General features: G+C 66.5%; 3 protein-coding genes across 3 annotated transcripts; all 3 read left to right on the top strand.

The window, feature by feature from the left end:
* Positions 1 to 644: 644 nt before the first annotated feature.
* SLX9 (SLX9 ribosome biogenesis factor) lies at positions 645 to 15,044 on the top strand. The gene is made up of 6 exons (XM_056814585.1): positions 645 to 911; positions 2,041 to 2,140; positions 10,527 to 10,595; positions 11,005 to 11,158; positions 14,129 to 14,197; positions 14,859 to 15,044. Exons 1-6 carry the CDS (start codon positions 753 to 755, stop codon positions 14,980 to 14,982), a joined length of 675 nt encoding a protein of 224 aa, XP_056670563.1. The 5' UTR covers positions 645 to 752; the 3' UTR covers positions 14,983 to 15,044.
* Positions 15,045 to 15,149: 105 nt separating this feature from the next.
* On the top strand, positions 15,150 to 17,167 carry LOC130456871 (uncharacterized; the record flags this gene model as incomplete). The annotated part of the gene is made up of 1 exon (XM_056814561.1): positions 15,150 to 17,167. A coding segment is annotated over one exon (1,932 nt), but the record flags the coding sequence as incomplete, so codon positions are not given.
* Positions 17,168 to 20,428: 3,261 nt separating this feature from the next.
* On the top strand, positions 20,429 to 21,412 carry LOC130456976 (basic salivary proline-rich protein 1-like). The gene has a single exon (XM_056814795.1). It carries the CDS (start codon positions 20,429 to 20,431, stop codon positions 21,410 to 21,412), a length of 984 nt encoding a protein of 327 aa, XP_056670773.1.
* The last annotated feature ends 4,303 nt before the right edge of the window (positions 21,413 to 25,715 follow it).

The raw sequence follows: 25,715 nt of genomic DNA, 5'->3' as shown, positions 1-25,715 counted from the left end.
TGCCTCAGTTTCCCCCTCTGTCACAGATTGGGCAGGTCCTCCCTTAGCCCATAGTCCGGGGACCAGCAACTTCAGGAGCAAGGACCAGACAACTGCCTTCCCCCCTTCAGTGCTCCCCATTTAGCAGATGGGGAAACTGAGGCTGGCCTGAGGTTGAAACCACAAGATCAATTGAACAAGGTCTTAGGAAGCCCCTGCCTCATGCCCGGGGCATGGCCCTGGAGGCTGGAGGAATCCCTTCGGGCACCCTCCTTGCCTCAGTTTCCCCATCTGTCAAAAGAGCCAGAGACAGGAGTGACCCACCACTCCAGAATCTGGGCCAAGAAAACCCCAAATTGGGTCTCCCAGAGTTGGACACAGGAAGAAGAATGTGCCAGGCAGGGCCGCTCTGATGGGGGAGGAGACTACCCAAAAGCCGAGGCTGGGAAGGCTGCGTGGAGGAGGCGGGGGACCTGGGGAACGTCCGGGGGGGTTCCGCTTATGGGGCAATCCTGGAAGGCTACACGGAGGCAGTGCCCAAGTATAGGGGCCGCCCACGGGAAATGCACATGCGCATGCCACTCTTGGGGTAGGCGAGGAGGCGGCTCGAGGGAGGGCCCAGGCTCTCCCCTCATTGGTCCGATCGCCCGGCCCCGCCCCTTTCCCACTTCCTCCAAGGGAGCCTGGTGGAGGAGTCCCGGAACCCACGTGCGCAGCTGTTGTTTTCTGCGGACTGGAGTCTCTGCCGGACTCGGCTGCTCCCGAGGCTCAGCATGGTAGGCAAGGTGAGGCGGCCCCGCGCCCGGCTGCACGTGGCCGCGGTGAAGACCACACGACCAGCCCCGAACGGCGACGAGGCGGCAGCGGCAGCGGCAGCGGCAGCGACCTCTCTCCCCGCGGAGGTGACAGCGTGGAGCGGGGCCGGGGGACAGGTACGGGCGGCGCACCCTGGACGGGACCACTGGCCCGGGCGGGGGGGAGGAGGGGCGTGGGGCACTTGGTACGGCCCGCCGTGCGCCTTCGCTGGATGGGATTCCCCGGAGCCTCGGGCCGGAGGAGGAGGCTTGAGCGGGCCGTACCAAGTGGCCGGCTCGGCAGGGGGAAGGGGGCAGCAGATGGTACGGTCCTGCTGCTGCTGTCGTGCTCCTGTGAGGGCGGCAGAGGGCGTGCGAGAGCCAGGGAGGGGAGGGGAGTGGGCTGTACCAACTCCTGCCTGGAGGGGCGAGCAGGGAGCCTGGAGCCTGGAGTCAGCCCAGTTCCTGGCTACCGAGCCTGGCGGGGGGGGGGGGGGGGGGGGGGGGGGACTGTCACGCTTTCATGTCTGTCTCCGGGCTGCTTGGTTGGGCAGCCCGAGGCGCCCCTGCCTCAGCAGGGCTCTCATCCCTCTCTTCTGGAGGCCCCTTTGGGTGAACCGAAGCCCCCCCCAGCTCCTCCCCTTCTTCTCACTGTGCATCCTTCCCCAGACCAGGGGGCTTCCTGGGCCCCGCCCCCTCGACCAGGGCCGGTTCTGGTCGATTTCACCTTTCTGGTCGATTTCCCGTCTCGGCACTCTCAGCTCGGCTTCCTCGCCTCAGTTTCTCCTTTCCCTGGTGCCGCCCGCCCGCCCCCACTCCTCTTCGCCACCCAAACCATCTCCCCCGGCCCCGGGAGCCCTGACCCAAAGCCCTTCATGCCCCATCCCGGGCCTCCCCGGCTTCCTCTCCCGGGGCTTTTGCACAGACCTTGAGCTCCTGCCCGGCCCATCAGGCACATAGTAGGTGCTTGATCAAGGCGGGCTGACGGGGTTCCTGCCCATGGGCACCCTTGGCGGGGCGCCCGTGAGAGCCAGCTGCCTCCCCAGCCTCCCAGAGGAGGCGGCCGGGGGCTGCTTACTGGCTTCATTGAAATAAGTCTAATTAAAGGCCGGAGAGCCTGGAGGCCGGCGAGGGTCTGGGGGCTTCCCCGTGACTCCGGCTGGCTGGGGCTCTCCTCTCCGGAGGGAGGGGCGGGGGGGGGGGGGGGCAGCCAGGGCGGCCCGTAGTCCCCTCCCCCACTGAGACGCGCTTGGCTCTTCGTGGGCAGGCCTGGGCGCCGCCGACCTCGGACGTCTTCTCCGGGACCTCGATCGACCCGAAGGTGCTGGTGCAGAGGCTGGAGCCGGACATGAGAAGCGTCTCCGCAGGTGAGCGCGATGGGGGAGCCCCGAGGTAGGCAGGGACGGCGTGACCCCGGGGGGAAACAGGCGCATAGGTGGGGGCCACACCGATGGGTCCTCCCAGCGTGACAGGAGCCTGGCGGTCCTCTGCCCTGCCCACGAGCTCCCAGACCAGGCCGTGTCCGGTGGGGCCTCCCCCCCCCAACACTTGGTGGGGAGGAGGAGCGGCAGGAGGGCCCCCCCCCCCCGCCTTGGGGAAGAGTGCGAATCGTGCTGGTTTTTCGTGGTGGTAGTGCAGGCGGTCTGGGGGTGGCAGGTAAGAGAGGGCGCCGGGGCTGGGGGTCACCTGGGCAGCTCTGACCCTCCCCTGGGCCCCCTCTTCCCCAAAGGCTCCCAGGCGGGGGTGCCTGTTTGGAGCGTCTGACCCGTGGCGGGGGAGGGCGTCCTGGTGCCCGCTCGGGGGCCCGCTGGTCTGGGGCCCTGGGCTGCCCGGCGACTCGCTCTCGAGATCCTCGGGAAGGTTCAGGAGAGGAGAGAGAAGACGTGAGCGTGCCGGGCCGGCCGAGGCGCCTCTAACGTCCAGGCAGGAGGAGGCCGACGGGGACGGCCTCGGCGGGGGAGGGCCGCGGAGAGACCCGAACGCAGCCTCCGTCCTCCTCCTGTCGGGGCCTCGGGCGCTCCTTCTCCTCGGGGCGGTTCACTGGCCGCCTCTGGGCCGCCCGCTGGGGCTCGGCGATCCCTTCTAGTTGGCGCGTCTTCTTTGCTGTGGGCGGGCAGGCCGGGCCTCGGGGGGCCGCCCGGACCCTTCTGTTCTCTCTGGGGGCTGGGGGGCCCCTCCCCACCCTCCCCAGGCCCCACGCTCAGCCCAGGACGGAGGAAAGCGTCCCTTCTCCTCCCCGAGGGGTCCGAGGCAGAAAAGGAGGCTGGGGGGAGGCCAGGCACGCGCTCTGGCTAGAAGGAAGATGGCGGATGGCCGAGACCCCGAGAGGCCCGGCTGTGGCCCTGCAGGACCCTCCCCAGCTCTGCCCCGTCTCTCCACTCTTGGCCGGGTCTTTCTCCTGCGACAGCCGGGTGGTTCTTTCTGCAGCTGCTCTCGCAGGAAATGGGGTGACTTTCCCTCTTCTCCTGGGAGCCCCCGAGGCCTCGGGTGCCTTTGCAGCCTTCCCCTTTGGGGACCTCATTGAACAGGGCGCTGGTCGTTGGGCTCCAAGCTGATCTCAGCAGTTGAGGGCAGGCCGACTCCTCCGAGCAGGCTTCCGTGATCCTCCCTTTCCCTCTCCTCCAACCTCGTGGCGCACAGAGCCCTTGGGGCCCCGGGAGCTGCTGTGGAAGGTGGGGAGCCTCCCCCCCGGAAGCCCCCCGAAGCACTGGCCAGGCACATGGCGGAACCCCAAGTCCCGGCGGGGCTCCTGATCGACGCCAGGTGGTCGGACGGGGGACGTCAGAGACAGGACCAAACGAGCCTGGCTGGGCCTCCTCCTAGCAGGCCTCCCAGAACACTAAGGGAAAACCGAGGCCCAGCGGCCTCCATCTGAGCGCCTGAGCAGGTCGGGGGGTCCCTGGATCCACCCTCACACGCGGGACACGGGGCTGCCCCAGGGGGAGGGGTAGAGCCGCCCCGACACCCGTCCAAAGGCCGTGCCCAAACGCTTGAGGCAAACTGTGCCCGCCGACCGCCGTGTGAACGTCGTTTCACCCGGGACGCTCCTGGGCACGGCCAGCTGGGCCCACTGCGCTCCCCTGGGGAGCCCCTCACCCAGGCGTGCCCGCTGGTGGCCCCCGAGGCTCGAGAAGGGGCCCCTTTCCGGGCTGGCTTGAGGCTTGGCGCTGGCGTCTGGAGGCAGAAGGCCAGCCTCGGGGGAAGTGGTGGCTTCTCGGCCCCGACCTTGGAGGGGGGCGGGGGGGGACCTGCCAGTTGGGCCCTGATGTGCCCCCAGACTCGAGGGCTCTGCCAGAAGGCCTGAGGACAGCCGAGCTGACAAAGCGCTCTCTGGGCTCCTTAAAGGACGGCCGGTGGTCAGCGTCGCGGACGTCCGGCCACTCTTTGGGCTTTTCCCCCTTCGGGGCAGGACAGTGGCCGCACGCAGAAGGGTCGATCACAGAGGGCGAGGCAGTGGCCTGGGGGTGCGCCCCCCCTCCAGGGCTCTCCCCTGTGCCCTGCCCTCTCTCCTTCCTCTTCCTCTCCCCGGGCAAGGGCAGACGGGTGTTGGAGCTTTGCCTGATCCAGATGGGCGTCTCCCCGGGGTGCCCGGCGGTGTGCCCGCGGGCATCGGGGCCTTCCCTCGGCCGTCGCTGGCTGACCCCATGAGGGTTGTCCTGTGGCTGGGCTGACGAGAACTTCACGGGGGCAGACGTTGGCCACAGCCCACGCTGGGGCCCCCAGAGGAACCGAGGTGTCCCTGGCTGCCACCCTCGCCCGCTTCCTGCACTCAGCCAGACCGAGAGGGCTCGGTGGATCGCCCCCTTGGCGCCCGGCTGCTCCTTTCTAGGTCCGAGTGGGAGCTGTCCTTGGAGTGGAGGATGGAGGATCAGGGGCGGGAGGGGCCCTTGTCCTGGGGCAGACACAGAGCCCCCGGAACAGGGGGGGGCTTCGGTTTCTCCTAGAGAACGTGTCTAGTCCTTCCCAAAGCTGGCGTGGGCACGAGGATGGGAAGCTGCCCCCTTCCTTCGCGGCTCCCCCTGCCATCCTCTGCGATCTGCGGGGCGCTGTCCCCCCGGGCCTGCCACCCCTTTGTCTTCTGGAAACGCTCCTGATGGAGAACGTCGGCAGTCGGTGGACGGTTCCAAGTCTCCGGAACCAGAAAAGAGTTCGTTGGTGACTTCAGGCTAGTGGTCAGCATGGGGCCGGAGACTGCCCTTTGGGGCCTTGGTGGGGTTCTTGACCCAAACTGACTTGATCAGAGCCGGCTGAATTGATCAGATCACCCGGCAGATTACCTTTGCCTTCTGGCTCGGAGGTGTTAGGAAGGATTGGTTCCGAGGCAGAAGAACCGTAAGGGCCAGGCAGAGACTTGTCCAGGGTTACACAGCTTGCGTGTGTCTTGAGGCAGATTTGAACCCAGATCCTCATGACTCCAGTCTGGCCTCTCCTAGCTACCCCTGCCCGGTGGATTTAAGTAAACTAGCAGGCCCCCTTGTTATTTGCCAGGATGCTGTAAGGGACAGACTTCAAGGGCCTCCCCAGCAGAAACCAAGAAAAAGCTGCTTCCTGGGCGCGTGGCCTTTTCTGTGGGCGAAGGGGACGTGGCAATGACTGTCAGCCTTCCCCGCTGCAGCTCCACGTGGCTGGACTGGCTCCTGAAGTCTTCAGGGCAGAGGAAGGACGGCCGCATTCCCCATTGCTTGCGCCCCTCACCTCCCACCGACAGTGGTTGCCTGGATTCCAAAACAAGGACAAACGTTGGCCTGTGATTCCCTTTGCACTCGCTTTCCAGTGTCTGCTGGGAGCCCCAGAGACAGATACTCGGTGGGCCAAACTTGCATCGTAAACACTCCTCCAGGAATCGGCCTTGGAAGGGGGTCGGGTCAGCCTGCCAGGAATCTGGTGGAAAATATTTCTAGGCCTCAGCCCTGTTGACCACTTTTCTCCAACAATCCCCTGCAGCTGGATGCGGCAGCGTCCTTGGCGGGCTGGTTTGGATTTCCGCCTCGTGCACTCTACGGCCTCTCCCACCAGGTGGCTTCCAGAGAGGGCTGGGGCTGGTGTCCCCTCATGGGATCTCCTTGAGAGAGGGCTTGAATTGGCCACTGCCCGCCGGAGTCTTGTGGCCGAGCTAGACTGTTGGGTTTAATGAAGAGTCCAACCGTTTAGCTGGGTTTAGTGGGCCCTGTCCCGCCTGCTGGCATGTTCGGTGGTGGCAGGGCAGGATGCAAAGAGACAGGAAACCTTGCGTGAGCATTTGGGAGCTCCTTCCAAATCGGGCCGTACGACTTTCTTGCCGGGAAGTCAGTCAGAGCTCTCAGGATGGCTTTGGTTTGTTTATGGAGGTCTGGCGGATGATGCCGGGATGCATTTGACCACGGACGACTCCTGCCAGCCAGCACATCTGGGACAAAATGTTTTCGGAGTCTCTGGGGACGTGGAGGGGTCTCAGAGCTTTCTGTGAAGGCCTGGGGTGGGGGGTGGGGGTGGGGGGCTCTTGTGGGCTAGCTCGTCTGGGCCAGCCTAGCTTGGGCAGGAAAGCATGAGGGTTTTTCATTGGAATAGAAGAGACATGAACTCGGGCTGCCTGGGATGAGACCTAACAGGGGGCAAACAGCAAGGGCTTCAGCGGGCCCAGGTGGGCTTCTCAGTACTGAGTTGTTCCTTGCGGATCTTCGGCCTGAGCGTGCATGAAGGGGCACAAAGTGGTGCCCTGGAGCGGCCTCGTACGTTTCACGAGCTTGTAACAAACTTACCCTTTTGGCCTGTGTCCTCTCTGGACTTCCTTTTCTTCTGGGTATTCTAAAGAAGATGACTTAATTGCTTGCTAGGGGCAGCTAGGTGGCCCACTGGATAGAACTGGAGACAGGAGGACTTGGGTTCAAATCTGACCTCGGACATTTCCTAGCTGTGCAGCTCTGTTACCCTGCTTTGCCTAGACCTCAATGCTCTTCTGCCTTGGAACTGGGATGTAATGGGATTGCTCAATAGAAAGGGGTCCTGCCTGAGGCTCCATCCAGCCTCCTGCCTACCGGAACTTGGATTGTGGGGTTCTCTAGCCACTGTGGCCCAGGGTGATCATGGGGCTGTCCGTGGTCTCCCAGGTGTGGCTGAGAGAGGCCTTTTGTTCTAGGCCTGTCACTTTGGGGAGGGCGCCCTGCTCAGTACGGACACGGGACACAGCCCCCTGGGCCCCTGCTTCCTTCTCTGGAGGAGGGACGTGGCATCTCCTTCGTGGGATGCTCCATTCTCTCTCTGCTCCATTCGTTTGCCAGGACAGGACAGTGTCGCGGAGTTGTTCTACGAGGAGCCTGTCTGAGGCTTGTCCTAAGCTGCTGGGTGGGCCCGTGGCATCGCCTCTGTGTGGGGGAAGCCCTCCAGCTCTGAGCTCTGCTTCAGTTCAAACAGACCTTCGTGGCCTTCTGGCCTTCTGCCCAGTGGCTACCCGGTAGCAGAAGGCCCCTGTCCAGTGGGGCCTGGGAGCGACCACCCAAGGCACACATTTCATCCCCGATGCTGCCCGGCTTCTCCCAGCGTGGGCAGCGATCTTTTGACCACGGCCCTGGGGCCTCCGTGGCATGCTGGCTAAAGTGGTGGGACCCCAAAGGGCAGTGGCTGGGGAGCCACAGGCTCTGCCCTGTCTGTGGTCGTTGGTGGAAATGTTGAGGTGGCATCGAGGCAGCCCTTCCGGATGACAGTGGTTGGGCGTCTGCTCGGTGGCTCATTTGCTGGGCATCTCGGACATCCGACGCTGCGACCGCGATGAGCCTGCGCCATCCGTGGGCAGCCCTGTCTCTTTGGTCTGCGGCCGGCACCAGGGGAGGCGCGTGGGTCCACCCCAGCCGCCCAGGTCCGATGAGCTGCCAGGTGCAGGCGAGCAGTGAAGCCCATCAGCGCCTGTCGTGTTGGAATCCTCTTCTGGCCCAGGTGAGCAGGCCGGGGCCCAGGGCAGCGAGCGGGGGCTCCTCGGGGCCGCTGGGGGTGGCCCGCATGGCAGAGGCCTCAGCTTCTTCCCCTGTAAAACGTGGGGGGCCAGACTGGGACCGCCCAGGCCCTGACCCTCGGGGATCCCCCGACTGCCCAGCTGCTGGGGCTGGAGTCGGGCTTGGGGCCCCTGGAGGAAAGCCCGGCCCTGTGACTTTGGGTGAGGCCACGCCTCAGTTTCCCCCTCTCTTCGCGGGGACCAAGCTGGTCTTGAAGGACGTTGCTGGCGTCAGCCCTCGTAGGGCGTGATGTGACCTGTGTCCGTCTGGCCAGAACAGCGGGGCTGGGCGCCTCGAGCCCCCTCTCCTTCCCGCGCGCCGGCTCTGGGGCCCCCCGGCTCCCTCGCCTCTCTGGCACCAGGACGCCGCCTCGGGGGCTCTGGGAGGCTCCGTGTCTCCACGGGGGGCTGAGCCCCCCCAGAGCTCCTTGGCCAGGAATGGCCCCCGGGGCTGGGATGCCAGTTGGCGGCTGGCAGTGGGGGAGGCGAGCTCAGTGCCAGGTGGCTGCCGCTCTTCCTCCCCCGCGCTCTGGCAGTCGCTCGTTCCTTACGGGGTCCTGAGAGCCCCTGCTCTGAGCCAGGAACGGCCGCGGGCCCTGGGGTCTGTGCTGGACGTGGGCGAGCCTCCAGGGCGGGCCCGGGAGCCCCCGTTTGGTGGCCGAGTGGCCCCGAGGTCCCCCCACGTCTGTGACTCGGGGCGCATGTTCAAGCTCCCCGCACTCGGGCCCTTTGTGGGGCCGCTTGGGCCAGGCTTCCCTCTTCCCGGCCTGGAGCCTCCTCGTCTTTGCCTCCCCCTCCCGGCCCGCCCCGCCCCCTGCAGGCCGCGTCTGGGCTCCGCGGCGCGGGCAGCGGCACCCCCTCCTCGGGCCGCCGGACGGTGCAGGAAGCCGGCGGTCAGCAGGGGCTCGGCCGGGGGGCCCAAGACGGAAGCGTCAGACGCGAGAGGGCCCGAGGAGGCCGGGCTCGCCTGGCTGCCTTTGCCCATCGCCGGCCTCGCTCGGCCTCCCGGCGCCCACAGGCTCACCCATCTGCGACCCCAACCGAGGAGCCACGAACGCCGTCCTGAGGCGCGTGGCAGAGGCCTTCCTGGAGGCGGTGACCGTCTCAGGGTGGGTGGAGGAGCTCATCGGGCCCGGGCTGGTCGGCTCTCGTGGTCAGCAAGCACACAAGGAGAGCGTCGTCGCCCTCCCGGCTCTGGCGGCTCTCTTGGCGTCCTTCCACCATCTGTGCTGCTCGGGACTGCGTGCTGGAGCGCGCGTGACGTGCCGCTTCAGCTCCACCTCTCTGCGATCTCTGAGGACCTCCCTCTCCACCCGTGCCCTTTCCCGGGCTGATGGTGCCTCCTCCCTCTTCTGGGCACGTCACCAAGCGGGTTCGTTTTTGGCACGGAGGGTTACCGGGTGTCCTACTCTGCCCACTGGGCCGTGCCACCCTCCTGACCGCCGTGCCTTCTGGGCCGTGCCACCCTCCTGACCGCTGTGCCCACTGGACTGGGCCATGCCACCCTCCTGACCGCTGTGCCCACTGGACTGGGCAGTGCCACCCTCCTGACCGCTGTGCCCACTGGACTGGGCAGTGCCACCCTCCTGACCGCTGTGCCCACTGGGCCGTGCCACCCTCCTGACCGCTGTGCCCACTGGACTGGGCAGTGCCACCCTCCTGACCGCCGTGCCCACTCGGCCGTTCCTCCTTCCGTCCCCCCCTTTGTCCAGTTGGGCCTCCAGCCACAGGCTGGGCACACAAGCAGAGGAGGACCAGGGCTGTGCTGGGCGCCGCTGGAGTCTCTGCGTGGCATTCAAGGCCTCTGGTGGGCATCTCTCCCATCCTGAGGGCTTCTTTCCCCGTCCCCGGGAGGGGTGCAGCGGGGCGCCCTGGGCCCCCCGGAGGATTGGAAGAGCCGGGAGGGCCGGAGGGAAGCGGTTGGGGAGGAGCTTCTGCACGTGTCGCTCCTCGTTTCTTACGGCTGTTTCTGCGGCTCGGGGCCGCGCTGCAGTGACTCGGCCAGGGTCACACAGCTCCGGCCCTCCAGCCCAGCCCCGGCGACCCTGGAGTGGCTCCACCTCCTCGGCCGGTCCGTCTCCTCTTGGCTTAGAAAAGATGCGATGAAGGGGAAGGGACGAAGACCCGAGTTCCGGTCCTACCTCAGATGCTTCCTTGCCGTGTAAAGTCTCTTCGGCTCTCTTCCGCTCAGTTTCCTCATCTGTCCATTGGGGTCGGCGCCGCCCTCCAGGGTGGTCCCGGGATGCCACGAGAGGTCGTGGAAACGCAGCCGTGCCCCGTGTTGGCGTGGGTGAGGGGCGCGGCTCGCGGTCAACTCCAGCTCCATCATCGGGAATCGTGTGCGTGCACACACGTGCATACCAGCAAGCACGCGTGCACACGCACGCACACACGGGCACACAGACACACCCCTTGGCCTGGGGTTCCTGGAACGTTTTGGAGGTCCGTTTCCTTCCCCCAGGCTCGGTGGGGAGCCTGGGCTGCGAGAGCGAGTCGCGCCTCCCCCGGCGTGCATCAGGCACCGAATACTGAGCAGAAAAGGGCACAGCCGGCCGCCCCCTCTGTGCACCCCACCAGACAGGCTGGCCAAGAACCCTGGGATGGAGAGCGCGTGTGTGTGCATGTGTGTGTGCATGTATGTGCGTGTGTGCATGTGTGCGCGTGTGCGGGCACACAAGTAGGTGTAACTGGACTCCTTCGGGCAGCAGCTTCCTGGGGGCTCCCGTGTGTGTTTGGGGTGCGGGGGGGCGCTCGGTGGGCCCCCCCCACGGACCTGCCTTCCCTTTCAGGTGCTGAAGCGAGCCCCGTCCTGTCCAAGAAAGAGAGGCTGAAGCAGAGACGCGCCCGATGGCTGCAGAGTAAGCGGGGGGGGGGGGGGGCTCACAGCTCCTCGGAGGGGGTCCTGAGGGCAGCGCGAGGGGGCTCCGGGATGGCCCGGCCTTTCCTGGGGAAGCGCGTGAGGAGGGACTCGGCCAGGAAAGGGAGGAGCGGCAGCCCGGCGGCAGCCACAGAGGGTGGCTTCGACTCCTGGGAGCACCGGGCCGAGCCAAGACGGTTCGGTTTCCTCAGCACGTGGGGTCAGGCGGCCCAAAGCCTCCAGGGACCCCCCAGCCTGGCTCTGGGGGCCCTTCTGAGAGGAAAATGGGAAACCAGAAGGCTGCTGCGCCCGTCCGTGTGGGCCGGCACCCAGCTGGGATTGCGGGGCGCCCCCTCCCCTCCCCCGCCCGGGCCTCATCCCCGGCCCCTTCCTGCGCTTTTCCGATTCAGAAATAGACGCCATCAAGGCGGCAGAAGAGAGCCGGAAGGCGGAGGCGAGACGGAAGGCCACGGTCGTCGTGGGAGACATGCGCCCGCTCGCGGAGGCCTTGCCCGAGCTCGCGGAGCTGGTGACGGCCGGCCGGCCCCGGAAGGAGCTCCCGAGGTGGGTGGGAGAGTCGGGGGCGGGGAGCGGGGCCTCGTGGGGGCTGGAGTCGGCCCCCTGCAGCGCTGGCTTCTGGGGAACCATCTAACCCAGCTTATGCTGGAAAAGGGACGGCCGTAGCCGCCTCCCCGAGCCCTTCCCGAGGCTCTGCCCGTCGCTCTCTCTGCGGCGCGTGCCCCTCGCGGGGGTGGGGGAGAACGACAGAGCTCACCCCCTCCACAGCTGTTTGGCAGAGCTTGGGGGCACCAAGTGCGCTGAGCACCGGACTTGAGTCCGTCGAGATGTGTCTGTGTGATCCTGGGCACGTCATTTGCTGCCTGCCTGAGTTTCCTCATCTGCAAAATGGAGGTTGAGGGGTGGCCACAGCAGGAGGCCAGGGGTCCCGGGGCTGAGGAGCGCCAGGTAGAAGAAGGGGCAGGAGGGGCTGGGCTACGAAGGACTCTGAAGGCCACACAGCATGTTGGATTGGGACCTGGAGTTTATGGAATAGGGCTGGAATGCCGTGGGCAGACCCCTACTTTATGGGGACTGAATAGGGTGGGGAGAGACCGAGCCAGGCAGATCCCCAGCATTGTGAGGTGATGGGAGTCAGCACCAGGGTGGGGGCAGGGCCAGCGATGATAGAAGGAAATGGGGAGAGACAGGGGAAGGGCGAAATTGACTAGAGGGGAAATCAGACTAGCTGTGAAACTGACTAGAGATGCAGCAGAGGTGAAATCAGCAAGAGATGCTCTAAAGGTGACATTGACTAGAGATGCTGCAGAGGTGAAATCAGCAAGAGATGCTCTAGAATTAGAACTGACCAGAAATTCTGCAGATATGAAATCAGCAAAACGAAATTGACTGGAGAGGCTGAAGTGCTAACACCAATAAGAGGTAATACAGAAGTGAAATCAGCAGAGGTGCAATGGACAGGCCTTGGCCACCATATTGGGTGGGGGTAGGGTGGGGCCTGAGAGAGTGAGGCATTCAGGATGACTCCCAGGTTGGGAGGCTGGGTAATAGGAGGATGGGGGGGGGGGTGCCCCTTATAGTGATAGGGAAGAAAGGAAGTGGGGGAAGGTTTAGAGAGGAAGATGTTGAAGCCCCTGCCTGACCCAGTCCTGCCCTTAAGGAACTTATACTCTGGTGGGGAGAGGGAGGGTGGCTTCCCGCTCCTCATTCCTCTGGTGTAGTTTCTCCTTCACCAACCATCCCTCAACAGTCGGCTTGGGGCCAATGACGAGTGAGCAGGAAGAAAACCGGAGGCCATCTTCTCCAATGCCCTCTTTGGGAACCTGAGGCCCAGCAAGGGGTCTGTCTCCGACTATCCAGGGCTGGGGGGTCACCATGCAAGCGTCGAGGAGGTGGCCACAGCCGGGGGCCTTCTCATGACGTCTTGGTGCTTCTGCCGGATTTGCGCAGCGGCTCTCCGTTGGGATTGACGTGGTCAGGGCTCTGGTGCAGGGTCCGAGTTTGGGCCAGGCAGCCAGTGGAGTTGTGGGGGTAGGATGGAAGAGACAGCTTGGAAGCAGCTCATTCCCTGGTGACCGCAGGCCTTGCTTGTGCCACTCTCAAGGAACAGCTGCTGCGGCTTGAGGGTCTTTGATGTGGGTGGGGACTGCAATCCATCCCCCCCTGCCCTTCCTCGGTGACTTGTCTGGCTTCCCATGAGCCACTGCTAGGCCATTTGGCATCACGTGACTCCATTCAGCCCCCAGGCGCTGGGCAAGCATCACTTGGCATCAAAAGGCCTTTCTCTGGCGGCTTCCAGAATACGGCCGTCGGTCCAGAGGCCCCCCCGCCGCCGCCCCCCCCAGCTTACCATGGGGAAGGCATTGGCTGGGGCTGTCTGGAAGTGGGAGGGAGCTCCCCAGTCGTGCAGGTATCCAAGCAGGGGGTGGATGGCTGGCCCCCTGAGAGTTTGTAGAGGGGGATTGGCCGCCTGACCTCGTGCCCGAGAGCTTTCTGGGGCTGTTGCCAGCCATTCTGCCTATGTGGCCAGAATGGAGGCTCATCCTTGTCGGACGTCGGGGTCCCGCTGGGTTTGCTCTCCCTCCGCTAGATGCGGTGTAAAAGGGGAAATGAGTGTCCTGCAGCCCCCCTCCCCCAGGACCGCCCCCAGCACCCGGCCCATCTCCCAGGGGCCCCGAGAGGGTGCGCAGGGTCAGAGCCGGCCCCCCGGCCTCCCTGCTGTCTCTGCCTCTCTGGGTGTCGGGCGATGCCTTTTGGCCAGTCCGTGGTGGCTGCTTGAGCCCCTGCTCCGTCAGGCACCCCCGTGTGCTGGGGCCGATCCTGCTGGGCGGGCGCCAGGCTCCGGAGCAGGTTTTCTCTCCCTCGGAGCCTCCTGGCACAGAGGAGCGGGACGGTGCCCTTCCTCTGCCTCCACCCTGCTCAGAGGGGCTCAGCCCACCGGGCTGCTGAGGGAGGGCCTTTCGGGGCCCCCCGAGCCCCGGCACCCTCGGAACAAGTGACTGTTTCTGTCCCCGGAGATGGGCCGAGGAAGATCGGCCAGAGGTGCTGGCCTGAAGGGGGTCTGAGGAGGGTCCCGGGGCCGTCTGGCCACTGGCCAAAGGCCCACCTCGATGGCTCTGGAGCCCCGGGAGTGTGGCGCCACTGATGGGTCTGTCGTGGGAAGCCCCAGCCGTCTGCGGGTGCAGAGACTGCCCAGAGCAGCGAGAGGCCTTGGGCTGCCTCCAAAAGGAGGAGGAGGCCGGAGCCTCTGACCTCTGACCTGGTCAGCTCTCCTGGGGGGGGCAGCCGGTGGTGAAGGAAGGCTGGGGGCACCCCCGGGCTTCGGAGGCAGGAGGAGGAGCCCCCAGAGGGCAGCTCAGGGGAAGCCACACGTCCGCCTCGTTGGGGAAATCACGGCGGCTGCGCGGAAGGGCGCCAGCCTGGAGCAAGACGAGAGCGTCCGGCGGCCCCTTCCGGGGAGGCCCAGGCGGGCCGCCGGAGCTCCTCTGACCGCTGCCTCCCTCCTTCCTCCCGCAGGGCCCCGAGGCAGAAGGCCCGGCCCACCAACTTCAGCCGCATGACCACGGCCCAGAAGCGCCAACTGCTGTGAGTAGCACCGCCCCGCTGGGCCCGCAGGGGGGCTCTGCCAGGCTGGCTCTGGGGGCCGCGGTGCCCGGCCAGAGAGGACCACAGTGACCCCCCGAGATCCTGGAGCCAGGCAGGCCTCTTAGTGCCGGTGGCCAGCCCAAGAGCTCACACCAAAAGGGCTCGACCCCGCCCTTTTACAGCTGGGGAAACTGAGGCCCAAAGTGGGGAGGGGCTGACATCAGACCAGCCTCTGCTCACCCTGTTTTATGGTTGGGGAAGCGGAGGCCTGAGGAAGGGATCGCAGTCAGGCGGGATTTGAACCTGGGTCTTCTGCTGAGTTTTCATGGGCTGATGCATTTGCTCCCGCTCACTCACCCCCTCAGTGCCCCCCCCCCGCCCCCCACGGACCTTTTCCTCCCCTCTGGAGCACGCTCAGGGCCATCTTGTGTCAGCCCCAGCCTCGCTCCCCCTCCTCCGCCCCATCCTGGAGCCCCTCATCCCCAGGAGAGCCAGGGAGGAGAGATCCTGGCACCCCGGGGGCCCTGTCCCCCGCCTGGCACCCTGCCTGCACCCCAGGGGCCCTGTACCCCACCTGGCACCCCGGGGACCCTGGCCCCCACCTGGCCCCCCGCAGCATGGACCTGGCCCTCCCCCTGACCGCGCGGCCCTCTTCTTGCAGGGAGGACGAGATGACGCGCTTCCGGGAGGTCCTCGCCAGCCCGTCCTATCAGGCCGACCCTCTGAGAGCCATCAGCGAGCATCTGTCCAGGAGGCTGCGGCCGGAGGAGGCCGGGAGGTTCTAGGCTGCCCCCCCCAGGGCTGTTGTGAGGACCCACAATAAAGGCCCCCCCCCGGGCTCCGGAGATGCCGAGGGCTCCGCGTGGTGCTGGGGGCCGGGGGGGGGGGGGGGGGGCTGTGGCGGGGGCTGGACGCTGCCCTGGGGGCCCCCGTGGCTTCTCGGAGGGGATGAGGGCTGTGGCGGAGCTTCCCAGAATGGCGCCCCTCCCCCTCTCAAAGACTCCTGGGGGAGGGGCGGCTCGGACCCTGCTGGTGGGCTGCGGGATCAGATGGAAGGGCCCCAGGTGTTGGGGGGGAGGGACACGCCGCCGGGCTCCTGGACGAGGGATCCACAGACACGTGCCTCGGTTTCCTCCTCTGTGATGGCCCCGCCCACTCCCTTCCTGGCCCTGGCCACGCCCTCTGGGGCCCCTGGGAGGAGGCCTGTGGCAGAGCCCGAGCTCCAGCCTGGCCCCCTGCCGTGGGGGAGGAGCTCCGCGCTGGGGTCCGAGGCTCTGGACTCCAGTCTCTCCGGTCTCTCCCATCTCTCCCGTCTCCCCGGTCTCCCCGGTCTCCCCGGTCTCCCCGGTCTCTCCCGTCTCCCCGGTCTCCCCCGTCTCCCCCGTCTCCCCCGTCTCCCCCGTCTCTCCCGTCTCTCCAGTCTCCCCCGTCTCTCCGGTCTCTCCGGTCCCCCGTCTCTCCGGTCTCCCCCGTCTCTCCCGTCTCCCCCGTCTCCCCCGTCTCTCCCGTCTCCCCCGTCTCTCCCGTCTCCCCCGTCTCCCCCGTCTCTCCGGTCTCCCCCGTCTCTCCCGTCTCCCCCGTCTCCCCCGTCTCTCCCGTCTCTCCAGTCTCCCCCATCTCTCCAGTCTCTCCCGTCTCTCCCGTCTCCCCAGTCTCTCCCGTCTCCCCGGTCTCTCCCGTCTCCCCGGTCTCTCCGGTCTCCCCCGTCTCTCCCGTCTCTCCGGTCTCCCCCATCTCTCCAGTCTCTCCCGTCTCCCCAGTCTCTCCCGTCTCCCCGGTCTCTCCGGTCTCCCCCGTCTCTCCCGTCTCTCCGGTCTCCCCCATCTCTCCAGTCTCCCCCGTCTCTCCCGTCTCTCCAGTCTCCCCCATCTCTCCAGTCTCTCCCGTCTCTCCCGTCTCTCCAGTCTCCCCCATCTCTCCAGTCTCTCCCGTCTCTCCCGTCTCCCCAGTCTCTCCCGTCTCTCCAGTCTCTCCCGTCTCTCCCGTCTCTCCGGTCTCCCCCGTCTCTCCCGTCTCCCCGGTCTCTTCCCCCCTTTCGCCCCTCCTCCGCCGGCCGCAGCTCCAGCTTTCCCTCCCCGAAGCCCCCTCCGGAGAGCCGCTGAACCTCGTTGCTCAGGAAAGGGGGGCCTCGGGAGAGCTCGCCTGGCTCGGGGCCGGCTCCGGGAGGCCTTCACTGTCTGCATTCCCGACGGCGCTAATGACCATCCTTCACTTCTGTTTGGGAGCCCTTCAGAGCTGGAGCCGCGCCCAGGCCGAGGCTCTGCCTTCAGCCCCCGCCTGCCCACGTGGGGACTCGGACATCCCCGCCGGACGCCGCCCCCTTCTGCCTCGGAGCCCGGCCGCCCCGTCTTCCCCGTGTTGGGCGCCTCGTGCCCTCCCCCTGGCTCCTTCCCCCCCCCCGCTGTCTGTCCATCCATCCGCCCGTCCTCTCGGTGGCCTCGGGGCAGCTGCTGATCTCCAGAGCAAACCCTGTCCTGCGTGTTCAGCCGCGGCTCTGAAAGGGGTCTTTAAGGCTCTGGGACTCCCCCGAGGGTCAGGGGCAACCGTGGGGCTCCCCAGAGCCAGGCTGGCAGCACCAGAGGAAGGAGCCACGCCCGGCACCAGGGAGCCCCCCAAAGGGCAGCTCGACTTTGCTCGAGGACCCGGCCCTTCAGATGCGCCTCTGGGGGGAGTTTTGCCAGCAGGCCGAAGCCCCCAGCTGCCTTCGCCCCTTTGCCCGAGCTCTTCCAGGAGCAGGCCACAGCTGCGGGGGGGGTCTGGCTCCTGGCCCGGGCGCCCCCCGCTCTGCCGTCCTCTCCGTGGAGGCCCCTTAGCAGAGGCACAAGCACGGCCCCTCGTGGGAGGACAAACTGCCCGTTCACGGCCTTTGCTGACTTACCAGTAGGGGAACAACCTGTATTCTATGTCTTCAACCACTTTCTGTCTGTGTTTCAGAAATGAGGCCTTTATTAGAGAGACTCGTGAAAAGTTGCGATTACTGAGTATTATTTTCTGTCCTCTTTACCCGTTGAGTTGCCGACCTTCCCTCCCCCAGTCTGTCCTCTTTCCTACCTCCTTCACCCCCTTCTCTCATTCCCCTCCTTTCCTGAAGGGTTGGTGAGGCAGCTTTTCTCCCCAATTGATGGTGTAAGTTCTCCCCTCACTGAGCCAGTTCTGATGAGATCAGGGTTCCGCGCTCTCCCCCTGACCTCCCCCTTTCAAGGCTCCTTTATGGGTAATAATTGACCCCATTCGGTTTTCCCCTTCCTCCTCCTCCTCCTTCCGACACTCTTTTTCTTGTGCCTTAATTTAACTTTTTTATTTATTTATTTTTTAAGCCTCCCCTTCCATCTTGGAATCGATGCTGGGTATTGGCTCCAAGGCAGGGGAGTGGTCAGGGCTAGGCCCTGCGGGTCAAGTGACTTGTCCAGGGTCACCCAGCTGGGAAGTGTCTGAGGTCAGACTGGAACCCGGGACCTCCTGTGTCTGGGCCTGGCTCAGTCCGCTGAGCTACCTCGCTAGCCCGTTTATTTAATGCTTTTGGGGTTTCTCCTTCTTCCTTTGGGGTGGAGGCCCCTTCCTGTTGCCTTTGGGCCTTGTTGTCTTCTGCCGTCACCACAATCACTGTCTCTGCTGGGCTTTGGCTCCTTTTCCCGCCTCTTTCGTTTCTTGTCACTTAGAAACGGGTCCAGGTTGGGCCTGTTGCACGTTGGGGCTGCGTCCGCTTCAGCCGCACGAGGTGGAACGGCGGGACGAGGGGGGTGTTCAGCCCTCGCTCTGGGCCAGTGGGCCTCCCCTGCCATCTGTGGCTGAGAGGTCAGAAGCCGGCCTGGGGCTTGCCCTGGCATTCGGGGCTCCTGCGGCACCGCCCCCTGGCCTTCCACGGGGGCTCCTGCTCCGGACTGCTTTGGGGCGCAGCTTCCCGGCCATCCTGGCTCGGCCCCTCTCGCCGCCCCCGCGTCCCCAGGCCTCACGAGGCTCTCCAGACAGCGCCGGCCGCTCGCAGCCCGCAGAGCACAAGGCCGAGGCCTGCCGGCAGCCGAGGGCTTCTCCGGGGATACCCAGCTCGGCCTGGCCCTCCTCCCCTCCCGTCGCTAAGCGGGGGCTCGGCTGGCCCGGCCGGGCCACGGCTTGAGGCTCCCCCAGATTCCGTGCTGTCACCAGAAGCGGGGAGCGGGTGTCGGCCCCGGGGAGCCTGACCAGGGGAGGACAGCCACGAAGGGGGCTGGAGGGTGGGGAAGGGGTCAAGGAACCAGGAGAGAGGAGGAGGAGGGGGAGGAGGAGGAGGAAGAGGAGGAGGAGGAGGAAGAAGAGGAGGTGGAGGAAGAGGAGGAGGAGGAGGAAGAGGAGGGGGAGGAGGAAGAGGAGGAGGAGGCGCAGGAGGAGGAGGAGGGGGGGGGGGGCTAGTCGAGGCACGGGCACACGGCTAGGACCCCTCCTGAGAAATGGCGGTCCAGGGAGCGGCCTGGGCAGAGGTTTCTGGGCGACGTCCTTTCCTGGCTTTCTCGGGGCTCGCGGAGGGAGTTTGCCCCAATGGAGAAGCTGCCCAGCCTGGCTTCAAGCTCCGGGTCTCAACTGTTTGCTCCTGAGTTGCTTGGAGTCCTGTGGGAGAAAGGAGGGAGGCCGAGGCTGGGGCCGGGGCCGGGCAGAGCACCTTTGGGTGGGCAGCAGCCAGGCCACGATCTTCCTGTGGCGGCGCCCTGGCACTGCCCTGAAGCCGGCACCCAGGGGCAGCTTGGCTGGGGAGGAGCCGGCCAAGCAGGGCAGGCCCCGAGGCTCCGGGGGCACCCACGTGGGCCAGGCTTTGTCTTGGGTGCCGCGTGTGTGTCTGCAGGCACCTCTCTGTCCAGGCCCTGCGGGGGGCTGCCCACGAGGGCCCCGGGCTGCCCCCCAGGCCTCTCCTGCCCCCCTCCTCGGCCCTCGAGGTGAAAGGGGCTCTGCTCGGCAGCCATGGGGTGCGAGACCCCCCCTCTGACAGAAGAGTAAACTGAGGCAGCGTGAGGAGCAGAGGGGGCCCAGCAGGGCCACCTCCTCCCTTCAGGGCAATGCCTGGAGGCCGAGCGTGCAGGAGGATCAGGAGCCCGAATCCTGCTCAATAGTCGGCCCTGTGGCAGGCTCCGGGGAGTGTCCTGGCTGGGCCCACTCCAGGGAAGGGGCTGTTCCTGGCGGGGGAGGGGGTGGCGCTTCCTCCCCCAGCCCATGGGCTGCCCTCTTTGGTGGCTGTCCCTGGCCGGACCACTCAGCCCGGGGGCCAGGAGGCGGCCGGCTCGGCTCTGCCCACCTGTCCAGAGCGGGGTGAGGCTGCTCTGCGGGCCATCGAGGCTACACGGGCCACGAGCAGAGAAATGCCTGGCCGTGGGCAGACGGTCTAGGAGTGCCGAGATCGAGGTTCAAACCTTGCCTCTGAGGCTGCCTGGGGAGAAGCGAAGCTGCCTGAGGTCGGGCCGAGTCTGTCTGGCACTCGGCAGGCGCTTCCTCAGTTTTGCTGAATTGCGTTAGTCCTGGGGGGCTCCGGCTGGAAACATTTGGCCCCGGGCCGACCGGCCAGCCCTGTCCTGGCCCATCTCCTAGAGCTGCCGAGCCCAGAAGCTCGAGAAGCGGAGAGGAAGGTGAAGGAGCGGCTTGGAGGGTCTCTTCGGTGAAAGGCCTTCCCCCCAGCCCTTCCCCCCCCCCAGAAAGCCCAAACAAGCTGCTGTGGGGCAGCTCGGACAGCCAAAGGAAAGCCGGGGGGCGGGGAGGGGGCGCCCCTCATCTCTTTCCTCCCTCTGCCCAGGCCATCTCCAGCTACTCCAAAGGGAGCATCTCTTGTGTTTCTCCGCCGGGGATCTCCACCCAAACGCTCTCCACCATCTTCCTCCCCCTGGGGCCTGTGAGAGGCCTCTCTGGTGGCCGGTGCTGGCCCGGTTCTGGGGCTCTGCAGTCATTCTGGGCCTCCGGGGCCGCCTTCCTTCTTCCTCCCCGCGCTGGGTCGAGCCTCTTTCGGGCCTTGCCTGGCTCTCCATACACGACAGGGACGGTGAACGGAAGAGCTGCTGCTCGCGGGTCAGGGAGCCCCAGTCAGTCCGCGGCTCTCTCCTGCCCTGCGCGGGGGTCGCGGGGGGGCCGTTCCCCAGGCTCAGCCCCTGCTTAGTGTGGGGCGGCCGCGGCGGAGCTTCTCGGCTGGGGGTTCGCCTCCAGAGAAGCCGGCGAACGGCTTTATTTTTAGCCTCAGGAATTTAGCACTTGACATTGTTTGGGTTTTGACGAGAAAAAATGGCCCAGAGAAGCGGTTGGCCGCTGGCAAGGCCGCCGGCTCCCCCAGGCCGAAGGGCAGCGCCGAGGCCTGCGGCTTTGGCGGGACGTCCTGCCCCAGCCGGGGAGAAGCTCCTGCTCTGCTCCCGGATTAGAGGCAGATCCGGGCCCTCCGGGACGAGCGATGGGGGCGCCTCTGCCCGAGGGCCCCGGCAGGCTGGTGCCAGGCCTGCCGGTGGCACCCCGTGCGCCCATTTCCCAGATGAGGCCTACAGAGGGAAGTCACTCGGCCAAGTGGCAGAGGAAGGGGACGGCCCGCTGGGAGTTGGTGGGAAGTCTTTGTTCTGGACGGATGGACAGCCGCGGGAGGGGAGGAGCTTGGGCCCCCCAGCCCTGAGGGCCTTCTTGGAGGGAGGAAGCCGTGCCAGCCCGAGGGCAGAGCAGGGCTGCCTGGCGTCCAAAGGGGGATTTCCCGGGCCGGGCCCTGCACACATCTACGCCCCACATGTGTACACATGTGTCCGTGCCCCTGCACACATGCGCCCCACGTGGACACGCGTGTCCATCCTGCTGTCCTCGTTCCCTGAGAATGGCCGGAGCCTAGGCCGGCAGCCCCTTCTGCGGACGAGTCTTGTGCCCAGAGAGCCCCCGCCCCGGCCTGGCTCCTCTTCTTGCCGCGGCTCGGGGTCTCCCTGGCCCCGGGAGACCTCGCACCCGCCTCCCCGTTCCTGCTGGGCTCGGCGACCCCCGGCCCCTCCCCCCACATGCCGAAGGGACTCGCCTCTGGCCCGTCCTCTCCGGGCGCCCCTTTCCAGCAGCAGCACGTCCGGCCCCCCTGAGGGGCATCAGCGTTGGTGGCCCGGAAGGAGCAGCCCGGCGGGCGCCAAAGGCTCTCGGGCCCGGGGGGGGCTGGAGGCGGCGGGTGTGGACACCTCCCTCGGCCCCCAGGTTTGGCAAGAGAACAATGCTGGGGGGAGACCCAAAGCTGGAGTCGGGCTCCGCTGAGGACCTCAGAGGCCGGCTAGTCTCCCCTCCTCATTTTACAGATGGGGAAACTGAGGCTGGGGGTCGAGGTTCTCACCCAAAGCCACGACAGGACCTCAGAAGGAGCTTAGAGGTGGTCTAGCTGGCGCCCCCCCCCCCCATTTTACAGGGAAGGAAACCGAGGCCCAGCAAGGTGCCGTGTTCCAGGTCACACAGGGAGTGAGCCCTGGCCTAGATGGGGGTAAAGCAGGAAACGCCCGGGCAGGGGACGGCCAAGGCCGGGGACGGGGGACGAGCTCCGGGGGCAGCTCTTCCCTGGCCTCCTGAGGAGGGACGACAGGCCGGCTCCCCCCTCGTGGTCCGGGGCGGGGGAGGCATCTGCTCTCCCAGATGGCCGTGCCGAGTGCTGGAGTGCCGAGGAAGGCAGCCTCGGCTGGGGGCACCTGCACAGATGGAGAGAGAGCGCGAAGCCACGTGCCTCCTCAACGCCCACAATGTTGCCATTTCCTCCAGGGCCCTTATGGACCTCGGGGGCCGCTGGGCCCCCATCTGTGCTCTCGGGGTCCCTCTCAGCCCTCAATCTTAAGACCTCATTTGGGTTCACTGAGCTCTCAGGAAAAGGAAAATCCCACATGACACCCCCAAGTCCCGAGAGGCCCCCGTACTGAGCTGGAGATCAGCCCCCAGCGGATGCCCCCCATCGGCGCCTGGGGGGGGGGGCCTGGGACGGATTGGCTTCTGGCCTCCCTTGGCAAAGGCTTTGGTGGCCTTCAGGGTGGACCCGGTCAGTGTGGGCGGAAGCCTTCCCACGTGTCCATCCTACCCCAATGGGGAGGCCCGGGCCTGGGGAGGCTGGCCTGGCCGCCGTTGCCATGGAGGCTCTGAGGGCCCACTTGGGGGGGGAGGGGAGGGGGTGTGAATTTCCCATAGCCAGGCGGGGCGGGGCGGCGAGACCCGTCGCCATTGGCCGGGCATCAGAGCCACCTTCCTGGGCTGACATGTTGACTTTGGACGGGCGGCCATTTTCCCGGGGGATTTTCCCAATAAAGAAACACAATAAATGACTTCAGACTTCACGTGGCCCGATGGAGGCGCTCCAGAGGGGGAGGGGCAGCGCGGTTCTGACTGGGTGCAGCCTGCGCCCCCTCCTGCCCGGGAGGCCCCCCGCAGAGTCGTCGCTCTGGCCAGGAGGCCTTTATTAGGCGCCTGCTGTGTGCCAGCACCAGACAAAGGGGACAAAGCCAAAGCCCTGGGAGGGAGGGGGGGGTCACCTGATGGGGGGAGACTCTGCCACAGACTCGTGGCCTCGTGCGCTCGGGCAGGAAAGCCAGGCTGGGGGCTCCCGAGGACCCTCTGAGTTCCCTTCGAGGGACCCCCAGAGCAGAGGCATGCGATGGGGGGAGAGCGCCCCGCCCCTCCGTCCGTCCGTCTGTCTGTCTCTCTCAAGATCTGGGGGGGGCAGACAGGCGAGGAGGGCGAGCCCAGCCCAGCCCGGGGCGGTCGGGTTCGGCCTCAGCATCTCTCAAGGACTCCCAGCAGCTTCCAGCAATGCTGGCAGAGATGCCAGTCTCGTGCCCTTTCCCCAAAGGAGGGATGCCAGCCTTGGGGGTCTCGCGTCGCCCAGAGGGTGGGCAAAGCTGGCACGAGAGGGGCGCGGCGATGCCACTGAAGAGCCGGTCGGGCCAGACGTCCTGGAATGGCGTGAAGACGGGAATCCTATGGGTGTTGTTTGGGGCCGGAGCTCCGGCTGCCAGGCGTGTGCCCAGTCAGTGAGAGGGAAGGGCCGCCGCCCGGGAGAGGCACGTGGAGGCAGTTCTGGGCTGGGAGGGCACTGCTGGTGGCGGAGCTGGCGGGCCCTCCGGTGGCAGACGGTGCCCACGTCGGGGCCCTCGGCTTCTGCGGGACGGTCGGGGGGGCGGAGTGTGCCGGAGAGCCGGCGTCCGAGAGGAGCCTCGAACCCGCGTCTCCTCCCCCAGCTTGTCTGCCCGAGCCAAGAGGCCGCCCTCAGAGCTTGCTCTCCAGGCCGGGCCCTCCGAGCTCGGCTGCGGGCAGCGAGTGGGCACCCACCCGTGTCGGGGCTATTGCTGGCCCCTTGGGCTGAGGGGCCCTGCGGGCGAGGGAGCCATCCCACGCCCAGGCAGGGGGCCGCCGAGCTGGGACTCGAACCCAGGGCCCTGCGGGCGAGGGAGCCATCCTGTGCCCGGCTCGGGGGCAGATGAGACGGGGCTCCTCTGGGGGGGAGCAGGCGCCCCGGGGGGGCCTCTGTCACGGCTCTGCCTGGGGACGTGGCTGTTCCCACGGCGGGGCCGGCCACTGGCCGCCAGCCCCAGGCTCGGCCCCTTCTCCGCCCTGGGCCGCCCGGGGTGCAGGTTAGGCCGGGCCACACGGCTCAGCTGCTGGCCGCTCCGGCCCCCTCCCTGCCTCCCCCGGGCGGCCCTCAGTGGCAGGTTCCGCCCAATCCCGTGGGCCCTCCGGCCCGTTCCCTCTGCTGTGACCTTCCCGGGCCCAGAGGCTGGCGGCTGGGACACGAGCTGTCCAGGGCATCTGCGGCCAGGCCAGGGCAGCCCCCCCCACCCGGGCTCCACAGCCGGCCCTCCAGGACCCCCCCCCCCGGCCCAGGCGGGTGGAGCACTTCCGGGGGCACGGGGCACAGCTAGGCGCCAAGCTTGCCGGCCACGAGACCCTGGACGAGTCCTGCCACCCGCACGCGCCGCGGCCCGTCTCGGCATTCAAGAGCCCTCAGCAAAAGCTCGTCTGGCTTCCGACAGTCCTGGGAGGCCGGCGCTGCTTGTATCCCTGTTTTACAGGGGCAGAAACAGAGCAGACCAGGTTAGGTGACTTGCCCAGGGTCATACCGCTCACATCCTGGTCCCCACTGAGGCCCTCTCCCAGCCTGGCCTCCGTGCTGGCTGCGGGCCTGGCCGTGCCTTCACGAAAGGGTTGGCGTTGGATGTGGGGAACACGTCTCGCCCCCAGACTTTATGTGACTTGGCCTCAGTTTCCCCCTCTGTAAAGGGCGGGGTGGCCCTCAGGGCCTGTTGGGCCCCTACAGCAGTGGCCCTCTGGAAGGCCCAGGTTTGGGGCCGGATTGACTTGTTTGGGGGCAGCCCTGGGATGAGGTCGCTGTGGGGAGCCCCTTCTCCGTCCCTGGTTTGCCCCTGCCTTGTTCTCCTCCTTCCTGCCCTGCCCCCAGGGTCAGCAGAGCCCAGGCGTTTAGACCCGGGGGGGCCAAGAGTCCATTTCTCTGGACCAGCCAACGAGGGGACCATGGCCAGGGCTGGGTCTCCTTCAGGACCTGGACTGAGTCCGACAAAGTCTGCTCCCTTGAACCCAGGCCAAAAGGGGGAAGTGGACAAGGCCCCAGGGCCTGGGGCTCTCCTCTCCTCTCCTCTCCCATGATCCTCCTCTCCTAGGCTGCCCACATCCTGCCCAGACTTCCCTTCCAGCTCCGTTCTGCCTCCATCTCCCGTCACCCAGCGCACGGCCTAGTGTGCCAGCCTGCCCAGGGGCAGTGGGCCCTCCGACTCTGCTGTCTGTCAAGGTCTCTCTGGCCTAGCCCTGAGCACCCAGGAACGGCCCACCATGGCTGAAGGTGCCCCAGAGAGCAGAGAGCCTCTGGACAGGAAGGAAGCAAGAAATGGGCAAGTCCTGGAGAAATTGGGCCTGGCCACCTCACGTCAAAGCACTGAGCTCCTCCTCCTCCTCCTCGTCCACCACTGTCCCCTTCTCCTGCACCTCCCTCTCCCCCTCTTCCTCTTCCTCTTCTACTTCCTCTTTTGTTTCCTCCTCTTCCGTCCTCCTCCTCCTGCACCTCCCCCCTCTTCCTCTTCCTCTTCCCTCCTCCTCCTGTACTCCCCCCTCTTCCTCCTCTTCTGCTTCCTCTTTTGTTTCCTCCTCTTCCCTCCTCCTGCACCTCCCCCCTCTTCCTCCTCCTCTTCCCTCCTCCTCCTCCTGCACCTCCCCCCTCTTCCTCTTCCTCTTCCTGTACCTCCCCCCTCTTCCTCTTCCTCCTCCTCTTCCTGTACCTCCCCCCTCTTCCTCCTCTTCTGCTTCCTCTTCCTCCTGCTGCTGTCACCTTCTAGAACCAAAATGAGACCCTCACAGGGCATGGGGTCCTACGCAGGCCTCAGTTGCCTCTAGGTCATCATGAGGTCGGTGGGATCAAGAGAACCCTTGACTGTCAGGAGAGGAAGGGGCCTCGAAGACCAGCTGGTTCACCCCCTTCAGAGACAGGGGTAGATCCCGGACGAGACCCAAGCCGCCCGGCTCAGGCCAAGGCCTTTTCCAGACTGACTCCATACCCCAGATGCAGTGAGGAAGGGCA

This window comes from Monodelphis domestica, chromosome 2 (assembly GCF_027887165.1).
Source record: "Monodelphis domestica isolate mMonDom1 chromosome 2, mMonDom1.pri, whole genome shotgun sequence".
Classification (NCBI taxonomy): Eukaryota; Metazoa; Chordata; class Mammalia; order Didelphimorphia; family Didelphidae; genus Monodelphis; species Monodelphis domestica.
The sequence above is the reverse complement of the archived record's forward strand: the minus strand, read 5'-3'. Positions and strand labels throughout refer to the sequence as shown.

Bases quoted from the DNA above. Each gene is read 5' to 3' on its own strand.
- SLX9 (XM_056814585.1), top strand. From the start codon at position 753: ATGGTAGGCAAGGTGAGGCGGCCCCGCGCCCGGCTGCACGTGGCCGCG. The intron at 10,596-11,004 runs GTAAGCGGGGGG...TTTCCGATTCAG, and splicing joins ACGCGCCCGATGGCTGCAGA to AAATAGACGCCATCAAGGCG. The intron at 11,159-14,128 runs GTGGGTGGGAGA...TTCCTCCCGCAG, and splicing joins CCCCGGAAGGAGCTCCCGAG to GGCCCCGAGGCAGAAGGCCC.
- LOC130456976 (XM_056814795.1), top strand. From the start codon at position 20,429: ATGGCCCAGAGAAGCGGTTGGCCGCTGGCAAGGCCGCCGGCTCCCCCA.